The sequence below is a fragment of the Polyodon spathula genome, chromosome 3 (genome assembly GCF_017654505.1).
Source record: "Polyodon spathula isolate WHYD16114869_AA chromosome 3, ASM1765450v1, whole genome shotgun sequence".
Lineage (NCBI taxonomy): Eukaryota > Metazoa > Chordata > Actinopteri > Acipenseriformes > Polyodontidae > Polyodon > Polyodon spathula.
The window spans coordinates 75,251,345-75,268,904 of NC_054536.1; the positions used below are offsets into that span (position 1 = coordinate 75,251,345).

General features: G+C 33.5%; 1 protein-coding gene across 2 annotated transcripts in view; it reads left to right on the top strand.

The window, feature by feature from the left end:
* The first annotated feature begins 317 nt into the window (after positions 1-317).
* Positions 318-17,560, top strand: part of LOC121313417 (hepatocyte nuclear factor 4-gamma-like) — a 28,223-nt gene continuing 10,980 nt past the window's right edge. Inside the window, exon 1 of one of the 2 annotated variants that reach the window (XM_041245934.1) lies at positions 318-478. Coding sequence is in view for 1 of the 2 variants with exons in the window: in XM_041245935.1 (XP_041101869.1) it covers positions 12,764-12,848 (85 nt within the window). In the remaining variant the exon portion in view is untranslated. Of the gene's footprint in view, positions 479-12,748; positions 12,849-17,560 lie in introns of those variants that run through there. The other variant, XM_041245935.1, reaches the window with a different exon arrangement.

Consider the following 17,560-nt stretch of genomic DNA (forward strand, 5'->3'; position numbering starts at 1 on the left):
ATATATAATATATATATATATATAGATATATATATATATATATATCTATATATATATAAATTTAATTTTTATATATATATATCTGTTAAACCCTTAGTTTTCAAATTGGGATATACCCTAAAGGATGTGCCTACCGAAATAAACAAATTTTGGAAACTCCTGGACTGACTAAATTCTGTGAATATTATAAAGTTCAACTGTTTCGAAAGCTTTCAGATTTTTTTTTTTTTTTTATTGAAGCTGGTTACTGTTTAACATCCCCACCCAAGTTTCAGTTTGTTTAGTAAATCGATCTAATGACAGGCTGCCCTGTCGCTAAAGTGTAGGTCTAGTTGGATTGTATACCATACGGTAACATTGTCTCTACTTAAAAATACCAGAAAGGGATTCAACTCAGTAGGATCCATATACCTGTTTAAACTTAAGAAAAACTCATGATTAATAGCAGCAGAAAAGAAAAATATTCACTTTGATAAAGGTAAGATTACAAAATGCTTTTGAACAAATACTTTGCTGGCTATTAGATGACTCGAGTATAAAAGTAAAATAGTTTTTTGAAGTACCTCTGCATTGTCTCTAGTTTATAGGACAGCAATTGCTATTATTGTCCAAGAATGGACACTTTTACAAATATGCAACTGACCTGTTATACATCTGTGTGACGCCATCACGTGTCAATATTCTTGTAGAAAGTTCAGCATATTTTGGTCTGTACACATACGCACACACACCTGTCAGCTCTTTATGAATGTCCGACGTGTTGTTAAAGCACATGATACCAGTGTATTTGTGATTCTAAGTTAATTAAACACCTAGTGGGAATGCTTTCTCTGATTGTATTTACGGTGATCTAACTGTCCTCATATGTGTAGTCCTGGGCTTTTTTTTTTTTTTTGAAATATAGTAACCCAGTTTAAAAGTGCATGCATGTCCTTACTTTTTGTATTATGTGTATTAATAGATTGTAAAATGAAATATTTACACATACAATTTGTAGGCTTTTTTTTTTTTAGTATTTTATCAGCAATAGTATATTTTGTGCAATTCAGTTAGATAGCAAATAATAATAATGTGTTATATCTCAACCTGCCTAAACTTGCTGATGTGAACATTCTAAAAGGACATAAACATTCTAAACATATGAAACTTATCATGATTGTTTGCCTCTAGGTCGTGCCATAACTATAAAAAAAAAAAAAGAAATTAGAAGAAGATACAAAAGAAATGTATGCAATTTACCAAATCAAGCAGCATTATGACTATTAAACTTTTTTTTTTAATTAGCTTTTTTTTAATAAACATCCTTTCAAGCACTTTTCTACATGCATTGTTTTGATAATACATTTTAAAGCAATCTATTGATATTGTTAGTTGATTAAAAGTAAGGTTGTCACTTAAATGGTTTGACTGAAACCGGTTACATAGTCTAAAAGCTGTATTCTGTTCTACCACCATTCTATCATTTAGCACAAGCATTCAGACAGAACCCGTGGCATCACCAGAAGTCTCTATTAAAATAGTTTGTGTATTGCACCTCACCTTGACTGTTTCCAAATCCAGTGGAGGAAAGTGACAGTTTAATTTTGCTGAGCTCCCTCAATTTTGGAATCTGGAATTGAGACTTTGACATAGTAGGAAAAACATGAGTATGACTCTTTGAAGGAGTGTAACAGTTGTCAGTGTAGTACATTGAAGACGACTGCATACATTTATATAACTTCACCCTTGTACTTGATATGTTGATGTTGATGTTTTTTTGTTTTTTTTTCTTAACCCACTTTTATTATGTTTTGTAACTTGTATTTGCTGGTTTGAAATGGAAACACATTTGGGTTTAGGTTTCTCATAATTAAAGAGGTAAAATAGCACTGGTGCTAAACACCCATTGCTTTCAGACTAATAAATGATAGTTGGATCCCAGAATCTTCCTCTATGTTGAGTAACTGAAGGTTAATGTTTGCTTTCTGAACTGGATGCTTTAAACTCTAGGTGGATACACAGTTTGTTGCATAGAATGTTTTTGCTCTTTACATTTACGTTTAATCTTAACTGTAAATTATTACATTTAAAATAAATAGTTGTGACAGGATGGTCTCAGTGCGCAGGTGCGTGGTGATGTCATGGACCAGGAAATGAAAACACAGACAGGATGGAAGAAATGATGAAGGCGCTGATGCGCAGTTTAATAAGCAGGCAGTAAAATAAAAGGTTTGAATAAAAACACAGAACAAGCAAAATGGCGCTTTGCCAAACAAACAGACAGATAAACAAGACAGTGGACAAATGCTAAACACACAAGCAGAGTGCTGGCCCTCCAGCAATAGTTGTTTAATTTTAAATCTCTCTCCTCTCTCTCACCCGTTCTCCACTTCCCGAACACATAACCCCGGTACAACTGCAAGTGAATTAATTTAGTGCAAATTCCCGTGTTCACATATTATACATTTTAACTTGCTTGTGTTACGCAGACCCATTTATATCCCGTGTACCAATGACTATACACGCAACATATAAACATACATATGTACAGAGGCGTGCACACTGCCACAATAGTATATATAATAGCACAGTTAATTTTGGGGTCAGAAAAAAAATAGCTCTTTTAAGAACCCATCTCATTCCACTTATGTCTTTGCACAATATTATCACATGTGCTAAAAGTATTTGTAACACATTGCTCGTTCATCTGAAAAATCAATAAGGTCGAAGTTTAAATGGCTTAAAATAGTGTTTTGTTTATGACAAAATTAGGGCACCTATATAACCCTTTCTTCCAGTATGCATATCTGTGATGATATGGAAAGGCAAATGATTTAGAGATATTTGCATTTTAAGATATCTTTAAATTAATATGCAATATCTATAAATAAACCCTTTTGCTGATATCTTAATTTAACTTTGGGATATCTAAAAATGAAATAAAGATATCTCAAATTGATTTACAGATATCTTTAAATAATTGTTTTCTAGCATGGTACACCAAACCTTCATTTCGATATATCTCGAAATGAACAGGAAGAAATTTCAAGATAACGCTAAATGACTTCCTGTGAAAATGTTTTGAATTGACTTCCTGTCCATTTAGAGATATCTTGAAAATGAACAGGAAGTTATTTCAATATATCTTAAAATGATTTAGATATAGCTCTAAATGGACAGGAAGTTATTTGGAGATGTATTTAAATGATTTAGAGATGTTTCTAAATGAACAGGAAGTTATTTAGAGATATATCTAAATTATTTAGAAATATCTGAAAATGCATTTTAAAGATATTATTTGAATCAATATTTGAATATATCTTCAAATATTTACAAATATCTATACATATATACTATAAATGATAATTTGGCTTGCCATATTGACAATGCCTTAAACTTCCTATTGATTCCTATTGTTAGAATTAAGTTGTATTCATAAACATACTTGTATATCTATTTACAAAACATACAGATTAGATTTAAGGTAATATGGTATAAGGTAATAAGATCATATATATATATATATATATATATATATATATAATAATATATATATATATATTATATAATATATATATATATGTCTGTATATACAGACAGAAATAAATCGTAGGCCGTGAATTTGTTATGGAAGCCGCAACATTTAACACAGACCGTAACGTTTACTGTGACTACAATGTTTCTATTATTTATATGTAATTTCGTTGCAAAATTATGCTGAAAAATAAACTGAAACAGAAAATGAAACGACGCTCTCACATTGTCTTTTGCTAGTGGGGGATTGGTATGACTTGTCATCCTCTCTAGCCAATCAGTGATCTTCTTTCCAGTTGCTACGGTTAACAATGAGAAAGAAGACTGTGGACCGTTATTTCAAATGGTGATAAAGTGGGAGTCTTAAGAACTTATGTTCTGGCTATCTATTTTTTTTTGTATTATTAATAAACAAAAATCCATCTTGAACGCAAGTATACGTGCCGAAACCACAACTTTAACACACAGTGGTCACATTTTTCATGACTCAGACTTAAAAACTCCCAGGACCCTGTTACCATATAGGTAATTTTCCATAAGATCCAAAATGTAAAATTGCCTATATGGTAACAGGGTCCTGGGAGACAGTCAACATGGTTTTAGGAAAGGGAGACCGTGTCTAACTAACTTGCTTGATTTTTTTGAGGATGCAACATCAATAATGGATAATTGCAAAGCATATGGCATGGTTTATTTAGATTTCCAGAAAGCTTTTTACAAAGTCCCGCACAAAAGATTAATTCTCAAACTGAACGCAGTTGGGATTCAAGGAAACGCACGTACATGGATTAGGGAGTGGTTAACATGTAGAAAACAGAAAGTACTGATTAGAGGAAAAACCTCAGAATGGAGCGAGGTAACCAGTGGAGTACCACAGGGATAGGAGTTTTTGTTGACTCAGAAATATCTTCATCTATACAATGTGGGGAAGCTATAAAAAAGGCTAACAAGATGCTCGGATACATTGTGAAAAGTGTTGAATTTAAATCAAGGGAAGTAATGTTAAAACTGTACAATGCACTAGTAAGACCTCATCTTGAATATTGTGTTCAGTTCTGGTCACCTCGCTATAAAAAAGATATTGCTGTTCTAGAAAGAGTGCAAAGAAGAGCGACCAGAATTATTCTGGGTTTAAAAGGCATGTCATGTGCAGACAGGCTAAAATAATTGAATCTATTCAGTCTTGAACAAAGAAGACTACGTGGCGACCTAATTCAAGCATTCATAATTCTAAAAGGTATTGACAATGTTGACCAAAGAGACTTTTTTGACCTGAAAAAAGAAACAAGGACCAGGGGTCATAAATGGAGATTAGACAAAGGGGCATTCAGAACAGAAAATAGGAGGCATTTTTTTACACAGAGAATTGTGGGAGTTTGGAACCAACTCCCCAGTAATGTTGTTGAAGCTGACACCCTGGGATCCTTCAAGAAGCTACTAGATGAGATTCTGGGATCAATAAGCTACTAACAACCAAATGAGCAAGATGGGCCGAATGGCTTCCTCTCGTTTGTAAACTTTCTTATGTTCTTATGTTCTTAAATCACGGCCGCAACAGACTTGGACTCAACTCGACCTTGTGTGACTCGGGCGCCATGACTCAGAGCTATTAATGACAATTTTTTTTTTTTGTTTACGTTCTATTACACAAGTAATATTAGTTACTAGGAAACTGTGCACAATAAAAACCCACCCAACAACACATTATCTAATCACTGGTTAGCCCTGTTGTCTTTGCAGCCAATCATAGTAAGAATAAGAAACTGGAAGCAAGTTAGGTTGTAACATAAACACCCGCCCACGTGAATCCAACTGCAACCATCGCAGTTTTCTTTCCCTCTTTTGCATTAAGTTTTATAAGGAATAAATTATGTCAGCATGGTAAACAAGTAAGTAATTATTTGGCTTTTCATGAGCCTTTCTCTTTCCTAATTTAAAATGTGTCCTAATTTTTCTAAGCATTGTAGAAATACATTTCTAAAACTGCATTCTTGAAAATTGAAATCGAAAAACAATAGAACATTGGTCATCTTAATAATTTTGAGTTTACTGAAGACAAGAATGAATGAAAAAAGAATAATCATATAAGTCATAATCATACTTTTAGAGCTTCTTAATTCATAACAGAAAGTCACTGTGCGATTAAATATTCTGTGCATAGCTTCTAATCTCCACTCGTTCCCAGCACACACCATCACTGTTTGCAAGCAACGTCAATGAATTAACCTGGCAAATTCATTGTAAAACTAGGCACTAATTTCAAATCTCAAATTACTTACCATCAAACAGGCAGCTATATCAAATTGATATGACAGAAGGACTGATCGATAGCAAAAAAAGAACTACAGAATAGCTTAATACCACATCATTTACCAAAATGGATATGGGAAAAACACATTAACAATACGCTGTGCAGCATCAGCCTAGAAATCTGTCTGTGTAAATTTCATGCTTTATTCCATTATGAACCTACACAAAGGGAAAATGCATAAATATAATATGTTTTTGTGTAAAAGAGAAAACATAAAAATGCATTATCTGTAATCAAATGAACTGAAGCACAATCTCGTAAATGCATCATTGTATTACAGACCTATTAGAAGTGCAAATGCAATGAAAGTGAAACAGTTCCTGTTTTGTAAAACAAATAATACAAATAATACTACATTTACTATTTAAGAACACAGAATCTATACATTTATGGGGATGTCTAAATCAGATTGGCAGATTTTACCTTGAATTGAAGTCAAAGTAGATGCTATAGTCAGAGGTGAAAGTAACTTTAATTTCTTAACGGTGTAGTGTTATTTTTAGGTACGCGTTAAAGAGTGTTGTTCTTGTACATGTTTTTAACTTGTGCAACTTTGCGATGGACTTCACATAAATTGATTTTTTTTTTCTTTTTAGAGATACTGATTGTCTTCCAGTTTAAGTTTGCAAAAACATAATGTATAATTAATGGTAAATGTACCTCTTTTTGATAATAGGAAATCACCCATCAAATCACATTTGATTGCACATGTACCAAAATTTGATAGCGTTCAACTTGCAATCTGACACCGTATCACTTTCTGACATTACACTTGTCAAGTTTTGGACCAGGTAACACATTCTGACAACGTCCACAAACTTGAACTTGAAGCTTATCTATAAACTTCAGGTACAAGCTTCACATGTTTCATGCAGGCATTGAGAAGCCACTAGCCCACAACCTTGTAGCAAAAACATTCCAGCAGCCTTGTTAAAAGGTTGTGTGTCAGTGGGAACTAAGTAACAGTTTTGTTTTATAACAAGATTGCATTTTATTGTACAAGTATAAAGCGAAAGTATTATGGCCTTTTTATATGCACTGGTTAACAAGGATACAGTATGCAAAACATTGGAAAATAAACAAGCAGAAGTACGAATTTGTATTTAAAAACGAAATTAGATCTACCATTGTTGTTAATAATAATAATAATAATAATAATAATAATAATAATAATAATAATACAAACTTCTAAAATGTTTTTAAAAATGAACAATAAAAGCAATAAGTATCATTGTCAAAAATAATTTATTGTTTAATGTCAATCTTGTACATTTAATACAACAAAGCTCATTAAAATACAAGTTTGTAGCCTACCTACTTTCAACATGCTTAAAATTATCACATTTTAATTACACAATAACTGCATTAAACAAACATGCATTACATGTAGGCCTACCTTTAATTACGCTTTCTATTGTTATTATTTATTAATCCTGAGAGTCACTTTCATTGCTGCCACTTATTAGCAGCTCTTTACACTCAAGCTCCTCCTCATCTTCCTCAGCTTCAATGGCAATGACAGAGACCCGGCGTTTAATGAGAACCAGCAATTATTTAAAGTGTTATGGTAGAATAATCTAGCTAAAAAAAAAATCTATTTTTTATTTTTTTTGTATTTTTATTTTTTATTATTTGTGCATTTTTCCTGAGAGATATCAGACAATATCCATTAGGTAAGCCACACTACTACCACTAGTTTAATGAAAATTGATTTTAGTTTGTTTCGGACTCAAGGACTCGTGACTCTGACTTGGACTGGAATGACAGTGACTCGGACCGGGCTCGGATTTGACACTCTGACAGACTCAGACTTGAGGTTTGAGGACTCGACTACTAGTCTGATAGATCCTTTAAAATTGCGAACCGATAAGAGCAATGAAGCAAGAGGTATTCCATTAGAATCTAATTTTATTTATGTTAAAAAGAGCATCAAATAACAACCTGTTTCGACACCAGTTGTGTCTTTATCAGGTCTCAAACTTTTAGTTGATTCCATGATCACCTGGCTCATATATAGCCAACTATATCAACTGATCATATAATTATAAATTAACATTCAATTGAATATATATACACACACACGCACACACACAGTGTCTATAGAAAGTCTACACCCCCTTTCAAATTTTTCACCTTTTGTTACCTTAAAGCCTGTAATTAAAATGCATTAAAATATATATATATATATTTTTTTCATTTATCTACACATCCTACCCCACAACTTCCAAGTGAAAACAAATATTCTAGAAATTTGTACAAAATTAATTAAAAATAAAAACTGAAATAGCTTGGTTGGATAAGTGTCCACCCCCCCTTGTAATAGTAATCCTAAATTAGATAAGGTGTAACCAATCACCTTGAAAATCACATACCAAGTTAAGTGGCCTCCACTTGTGTTAAATTGTAGTGATTCACACGATTTCAGGATAAATTCAGCAGTTCCTGTAGGTTCCCTCTGCTGGGTAGTGCATTTCAAAGCAAAGATTCAACCATGAGCGCCAAGGCACTTTCAAAAGAACTCTGGGACAAAGTTGTCGAAAGGAACAGATCAGGGGATGGGTATAAAAAAATATCAGAGGCCTTGAATATCCCTTGGAGTATGGTCAAGACAATTATTAAGAAATTGAAGGTGTATGGCACCACCAAGACCCTGCCTAGATCAGGCCATCCCTCCAAACTGAATGACCGAGCAAGAATAAGACTGATCAGATATGCTACCAAGGAGCCAGTGGCAACTTTGCAAGAGGTACAGGCTTTTATGACCAAGACTGGTCAAAGTGTGCATGTGACAACAATATCCCAAGCACTCCACAAATCTGGCCTGTATAGTAGGGTGGCAAGAAGGAAGCCATTACTCAAGAAAGCCCACCTTGAATCCCATTTGAAGTATGCAAAAAAAACACTCACTAGATTCTGTAGCAATGCAGGAAAAAGTTTTGTGTTCTGACAAAACAAAGATGGAACTTTTTGGCCTAAATGCAAAGCGTTATGTTTGGCGCAAACCCAACACATCGTATAACCCAAAGAACACCATCCCTACATATATATATATATATATATATATATATATATATATATATATATATATATATATATATAGCATAATATATATATATATATAGTTAAATGTGGCAAACAGTCACTGTGTTTTGTAGACAGTTAGAATTAGCAGCAACAATGGCATTTTAGATCATTATGCTGGCAGAGATGTCTTCGTGGCTCCAGGTAACACTAGGTACAAAGGTCTTTTTTTCTGTCATTAAGAAACATAAGTAAATAAACTGGAATATGATCCCTTTATTGGAGTTCGCTCATGGGGTTTTAAGTTTATTGCTTTGGTTAATGGCTTGAAGATTGGTTGCACAGAGCTAGACCATGTGAAAAAGTGATAAGGTATATCCTGTGCCTATGTATGTCATATTTGCATATATAAAACTGCCCCTCCAGCTGTGATGAAACTGTTAAGATGTTATTTAGCTGCAAGTTATACAGTAATTTCAGAGTTGTATATTTACAGAAATCTAAAATAAAAAATAAATATATAATCATATGAAGGGGGGGGGTGTAACATACTTGTTTAAAAATATTACAACAAACATTACAGTTGTTAAACTCAATCAACAATAAAACCACCAACAATTGGATATCTAAGCATGTGCACAACTGCTGCAAATAAGTTGTTGAATCTGTGTTTTATTATTCAGTGACATCCATTGTAGTCACATTATGAAGTTGGACATTTTATATGTGCATTATTAATACAGAATTCATACTGCTTAAATACAATGTCTTGCTGTTACTAGAACAGGGCTAAAACAATATATTTGAAATCCTGTATTGCTGTTACTAGGCAATTGCACAGTAATCAATAATAACATGTGATCTAGGCAATCACCATTATCTTTCATACCTGGTATATAACAGACCTTTATATTGACTTTATAGACTTCATGACCATGAATGGTGGCGTGTAATCATTATTTCTTAAAGGCATATTACAGGTGTTGCGGTCCCGTACATGGTTTTTATCAGTTTTCTGTTGCTTTGTTCCGTTTTCCCTCATGATGCTTTGATGAAAGAAGAGTTGTATTATTCAACACTAAAGATGCATATCAGTGGTTGTGGTATCTTAGGTGCGGCTGTACCTGAATTTGTTCATTAATTATACTTTTGTTATAGGGAGTATCAGAATCTAAAGGGGTAGAATGAGGTGTGAATCCGAATGCCTTTCTGGATCTGTATGTCTGTCCGTATGTCCGTATCTGTTTATAAGTATGTCTGTCTGTATGTATATGCTAAGAGTATCAGAAAATTAATATATTTAAAGATACCTGTTAAGAGATGCCAGAGTTGGACAAGTTGGGGAAACTGGGGCATACGATTGCATGTCTACGCTTCAGCCTATGTTTGATCTGGAGAGCAAGACACCGTGTCTTTATCACCCGGAAACCAAAAAGTCACATGACCACATTATGGTTAGATTAGATGAAAAATATTTTATTTTGACCAAACAGTTTTCAAAAATACAAAGTAGTCATCTCAAAAGATGTATGATATATCAGCAGTTAAAAAAAGGAGATCAGAAAACGAATTATAATTGTTGCTATTACTTTAGAATCTTGTTTAACCTTTTGGTTGGCATGGTCATAGGCGCAACTGTGGCTAAAATGTGTGTGTGGGGGGGGGGCAACACATATATTTTTACAAAGCCATTTGTGTAGAAAATATGTATGACCATTTTTCATAGGACTATACACTTCAATAAAACACTTACATTATAAGTTATATTATTATATCTTAAAAGAAAACAATAGTTCAAAATTGTCAAGACACTCTGTACATGTTATGGTGCTAGAACCCTAACAAGCAAGAGAAAAATAGAATAAAAAACAGAATTCAATTGGAATAAAGAAACGCTGACCTTTTTACAGCAGGTCCAGGCCATGCTGGTATTATAAACCTTCACAGTAAATTCAGAATTTCCCAGATACAGCACAATGGAAACTAGAATTTTGTATGAATTCTGCTGCTATCTCAAGAAGGTCCAGTATTTATTGGTGAACATGGAGAATGGCTAAATTATTCAGCCAAGGTGTTGCACAAGCAGCTCTTCAATCTGCAAAGGCGGGAGAAAGTCCTTTCTGCTTCTGCATTTCTGCAGGGAACTGTGAGTTGCAGTTGGAAGAGTTTTTCTATTTAATTGAACATGTTTCTTACTGCAATATCGAAACATAACAGCTCGTATGCAAGCCCTTCAACCAAATTCAGCATCCATCCTTGCTGCTTGTTTTCTGGATATTGGTTAACTTTATCTACAATGCATACCTAAATACAAATATATTATGTTTTGCTGACAACCGAACAATTACATTATTCATAATTAGCTTAAAAATAACATTGACCTTTCCTTAAAGTACTGTTTTTATAATATCTATAAATATGGGTATTAGTCTTTCACCATTTTTCCTTGTCATTAAAAAATACACTAAGATAACGTATAGTCAGTCGCCTGCTTGTCACACACTTGAATGCTGTCAATATCAAGAAATACATCACTATGCATGCAGTACTACTACATGACACACTGTATATATTCAGCGATTTGGATGCCAACATTTTGTAAGGCCTGTACAAACTGACTGTGTGCTATATACGGGTAACCACGGTGTTAGTGTTTGAGAATTCATGAAAAAGCACAGCTGTGCGTTTTAGATTGTTTGGTATGTTTTTTTATAATAGAGCTCCTGGTGTGCAGAGAACAATAATTACATGCTTATTAAAGTTTGTTTCTTCAGTATTGTAAAAAGTGACATACTCAGCAACATGTAGCATAAACATTATGGAATGCTTTACCATGCTATTTTCCTAGAATGGGGTTTGAAACAACCTTGTAGATTAAATGTTATTGCCTGATGTTATTGCCTGAGCGTGTAAAGTAGGCAAAGATTGCAGCTCGACAATGAAAGGAACAGATTTAATAATGAATGAGATAAGATAGGAATTGTTTTTGTTGCTATTTAAGTAATAAGATTTTAGAATTTAAGATAACAAGGAGTCTGTGAATTCCCTGTGTAAATACATCAAAAAGCCTGGTTTCACTTGAATATATTTAAAAGATTTATAAATTAAAGATGTATTTAATCACTAAAAATAAATGAGTAAATATGTAGGGTATATGCAAATGCTTTGAGAATATGCAGAATAACGGTTAAAGAGAGTTTGAAACACACACAAAAAGGAATAGCTTATTCGGCGTGACAGGTACTAAAGGCATAGGCTTCACACTTTAATATACACTTCCCAGCCAAAAATATTGTGACAGCAGCCTTGGAATATAACAGCCTGGGTTTGAGGCCTATTATCGCCTCTTTAGACACTGCTCGGGCCCCTTACTAAATATTATGGTATCGCTGAATAGAAAGTGGTCCTCTATTTAAATAAAAACAAAATATTTTATTAAGAAGTTCATTTCATGTTGGCAACAATTTGCATGTTAAATACTTAGCAGAAATGTGGCCATGTTTTCATTTTATGTAAGATGTGCTTTTTTGATTTGTATAAAATTACACCAAAAAGGTATAATTATTAAATGAATTGTGAAACTTATAACTAGACATGAGCTTGAGTCTAAATTCACTGTACTGTGGGGTGGTGAACAACAGTTACAAGTCAGTATTACAGCGCTATGACATCACTAACACCCTAAACACAACAACAGAAACAAGCAAACTTTAATCAGAAAGAAGAAACAATTTGTTGAGCTCCTCCCATTCAATCACAACTAATTCACAGAGTCGGGGTGAGAAATGTAACCCTTGGTTCTTTTCTACATAGCATGTGTAAAAGAGTAACCAAGGAGTTTACATCATTCTGGAAAAGGGAGCGTACAAGAGCTGCATATGTTACTTTCAAGGATGTCTCTCTGAATCCCTCGTGAACATGGATTTTGCAAATTACAGCGAAGTTTTAGATCCAACTTATACCACATTGGAGTTTGAAAATGCACATGTGTTTTTTGGAGGGGGTGAGTGTCATATGCAGAAATTGTTCAGCAATTCATCTTTTGTTGTTATTACTATTTTCCTGAAGAATTGAAAGAACATGCAAGTAGTCATTTCAAAAGATACATTAGGCATTTGAATAGACATTGCACTTTGTACAAAATTTTCTGTTTTCACACACTGTTGTTTGTTTGTTTTTTGCGTGTTTCAGTTAATTCAAGTAATTTCTGGATTAGTAGCTGGGTTCTATAAAAAAAAAAAAAAAAAAGGTTACTGTTTAAAACAACAGTACTACAAAAGAACAACATATAACTCCTCAGTTAGGGATAAAATAAAGGCACTTATCAGCTTTTTGTACACTGAGAAGCTTCAGTTAAAATGCCTGTTAAGTTAGTATCAACACACATATTTTGTATTAGGCAGGAAAAAATGCTGACAATCATGCTTGAAAAAAAAAAAAAAAAAAAAATACAGCTTGAATGTCCGGATAGTTTGGCTCAAATTTAATTTGCTGTTGGAACCTATTCTCGCTGTCCTATCAGTCAAAAAGCTAATGTTTAGCTAAGTGCAATTATTGTTCTTCAACTGATGTAACAGTTTAACTAGAGGTGATTCTGTTTCTTTACTATGTTTGTCTTGAATAGGGCCTTGAGAAATACATAGAAGATTTGAACAAGTTCAACGCATTTATGATGTAGTCCTACAGTCACACAATGTCAGCTTAGACAACCCAAGCTATGTAATTGGCAATAATTAAACTATCAGACCATTACTGCAGGTTTTTAGCAAGAAACTACAACATGATTCATTCAAACACCAAAGGATTTATAGGGCTTATGGCACTTCAGCATTACTTGCTTCAAATTTACATCTCTGTCAAACTGTCTTTTTTTCAAATATTTTTCAGCAAATCATTTTATAAAAATGTTTCTGTTATAAAGAATCTCCAACTATGGCTCAGAGTTTTTTTTAGGTTCGGAAAACATTTAATCCAATTCGCTGAAAGAAGAGGACACAGCTTTTTAAAATGAATAATATTATACAACCCATAGTCCATACAGTTCTGCTACATTACATTTTGGTAGTATATTTCAGCTTTGCTTTTTTTATAATGTTGTCTTCTACCATACGTTTTAAATCATTAGCATTGTTTTATTTATTACCCTATTGATCCAGGATACACAACTGTGGTTCTGAATCTCATATACAACAAGAGGGTGTTTTTTTGGATTATACAAAACTGAAGGGCACGATTTTCTCAGTAGAAGGACATGGTTTGTTTTTAATGGAAAAGTGTGAAGGTGAGAGTTTTTTCAGTGGAAAAGTCTTAAGGACGTTGTTTTCTCAATGGAAAGGTGTGAAGCACAGGGTTTTCTCAGTATAAAAGTGTGAACAACTTTTTTTTTAATGGAAAAGTGTGCAGGAATTGTATATGATATAAGCCTTTTGTTAATTATTTCGAGGGGATCGTTATAGCGAAAGGTCAGTCAAAATGAATGATACACTGTTGGAGTAAGTTGATAAGATAAGATTGTGAATTACACGTACCTGTTTGTTTCATGTATGCTGTATTCTGCTTTTGCTTTATCCAATTTGTTAAAGAATTAAAACGCAGTACAAAAAAAGCACAAATCCCACATTAAAGGTGAACTTTTATTCCAAATCAACCTGACATGAACAGTTAATCAGAACCTCAATATATACATATACAGCTCTGGAAAAAATTAAGAGACCACTGCAAAATTATCAGTTTCTCTGGTTTTACTATTTATAGGTATGTGTTTGGGTAACATGAACATTTTTGTTTTATTCTATAAACTACTGACAACATTTCTCCCAAATTCCAAATAAAAATATTGTCATTTAGAGCATTTATTTGCAGAAAATGTATTTATTTTTTATCTGCTAAAAAGTTCAGATTCATTTTTAAACAACACAATACTAATGTTTTAACTTAGGGAGAGTTCAGAAATCAGTATTTGGTGGAATAACCCTGATTTTCAAGCACAGCTTTCATGCATCTTGGCATGCTCTCCACCAGTCTTTCACATTGATGTTGGGTGACTTTATGCCACTCCTGGCGCAAAAATTCAAGCAGCTCGGCTTTGTTTGATGGCTTGTGACCACCCATCTTCCTCTTGATCACATTCCAGAGGTATTCAATGGGGTTCCGGTCTGGAGATTGGGCTGGCCATGACAGGGTCTTGGTCTGGTGGTCCTCTATCCACACCTTGATTGACCTGGCTGTGTGGCATGGAGCATTGTCCTGCTGGAAAAACCAATCCTCAGAGTTGGGGAACATTGTCAGAGCAGAAGGAAGCAAGCTTTCTTCCAGGACAACCTTGTACTTGGCTTGATTCATGCCAAAGCTGCCCGATTCCAGCCTTGCTGAAGCACCCCCAGATCATCACCAATCCTCCACCACATTTCACAGTGGGTGTGAGACACTGTGGCTTGTAGACCTCTCCAGGTCTCCGTCTAACCATTAGATGACCAGGTGTTGGGCAAAGCTAAAAATTGGACTCATCTTGGGGTGCTTCAGCAAGGCTGGAATTGGGCAGATTTGTCTTTGTGAAGGGCGCATGAATCAAGCCAACAGCTTTCTAACCTCAAGAGCATTTTTATCTACATACTAGCCCGCCTAATAGCAAGCAGTAACATATTTACTTTATCTTGAGCTTCCTGTATTTGTTTACCACTCTATCAATATAGGGTTTTCTTTTTACTATTTACTTTTATGACTTCAAATGTTGAAGTCTTTCACTTTCTTTATTATTTAAATGTTGCAAACTGTGGCAAAATATTTGGAAAATTCTTGTGAAATGCAAATGTTTGTTAATGTTCCCAAATTTGCGTGACCCATTTTAGTCAATAGATAATAACTTCATTTTTAAGCTGAAGGAGAGGCCTTATTCTGAGGCATCTGGAAGCTGTAGGACTGAATTGCAAATACGGCAGTTTGTGTGAAATTGCCATTAATTACTTTAAGTCCTAGTCATAAGAGATGTACAAATATTCTTTTCAGAATTTAGCTCACATTTAAAAGTTGTTTTTTTTTTCTGTATCTGGACAGAAATGTTTGGTTTCTAATGTACAGATGAATTTACTGATAAAGTAGACATATGGTTTATTTACAAACCTATCACTGTAATGTAGATGTGTAAACATTGGCCATGTTTACAACAGGGAACAAAAGGACTGGTACGTGATTGGTACACTTGTAATAATATAACATTTTCGATTTACCTGTATTTTTAGGAAGGTTTACAATCTTGTCTTGATAATTATGAAATTTCAGAGTCCAGCTTTTTCTGTGTTGAAATTATATTTATTGAAAAAATATATGTAATGAAAAAATAGAGAACGAGGTGTACATTGAATCCAGAATTACAGGTTTATAAAGCAACTCTTTTACCACTGTCCCAGCTGTGGTTTTTTAAGAATATATTAAATCCCATCTTTTACAAAAACCACATCATACAGCTCTGCTTTGGAGGAAGATTTCAGGTGAACTTTATAAAATGTGATGCAGAAATAACTTCTAGGCAGATTACAAAATTGAATAGTATTCTTGGAGTATGTATTATGTATTATTATTATTAATAATAATAATAATAATAAATAATAATAATAATAATAATAATAATAATAATAATAATAATACATTTTATTTGTAGAGCGTTTTTCTCAGACCCAAAGTACTGTACAAGAACAATACAAATATACAATGGTACGATACAATGTTTAACAAGCCAAAAACGGACTGGAACCCTCATGGTGTACTACATTTATCACGCAAGTCATAAAAAATTATTTCAAGTGACTGGGAAGAGACTGTACCATGGTAAGACTGACTTACAAAATTAGTATGGTATATATATATATATATATATATATATATATATATATATATATATATATATATATATATATTTATTGCGTCTTGACGTGATATCATAATAAGTAAAAAAAACACGAACAAATACAAGTGTTTTTTATGTTAGCAAAAAATTAAAATAGGGAAATACCCGTATTATAATACGAAAATGTAATTGTGGTACGGGGACAAAATGTTTCTATTTTTTTCAAGCTGTAAACTATTATGCCTATGATTGTCAAATGCACTTGCAAAATTCCTAAAGGACCACATTTCTTAGATCTGTTCATTCAGTATTTATTGGACCATAGTTAAATGAAATCAACTTTGTCTTTTGACAGACCACTCAGCTGGTACTTTATTATCTCAAGAGAGAGTATTTATAGTGTAAGCAACATATTGCATCCATGTAAATATGTGTGGTGCCAGTTCTATAATTGTCTGACCCACACCACATTAGCCTGCTGGGGAGAAGGTGACAGCAGTTGGCAAGTATACAAAACAAGTCATTTAAGAACTCATTTGTGTTTGCTTACAAGATGACAGCAAGCAGTTCTATGATGTGCCGGCGTCAGTCTTCATTATTTCCAATAGAAAGATTCTGTGACACTTCCATTTGTTAAATAGCAGTCTTAGTAAAATTAAAACACTTTAATTACAGTTTGGCTAAGATGAATTTAGTAAATTTCAAGGTATGCAGAAGCCTGAAATAGATATTATTACAGTATATTATATGTTTAAAAAGTGTGAAACGTCTGTCTTGTGTCTTTGTACTGCTGTCACCTTAAAAGCCAGAGTTATGATGACAGCCATATGTTTTGCAGATTGCTCAAGCTAATGCATTTATTCAGGGTTGTA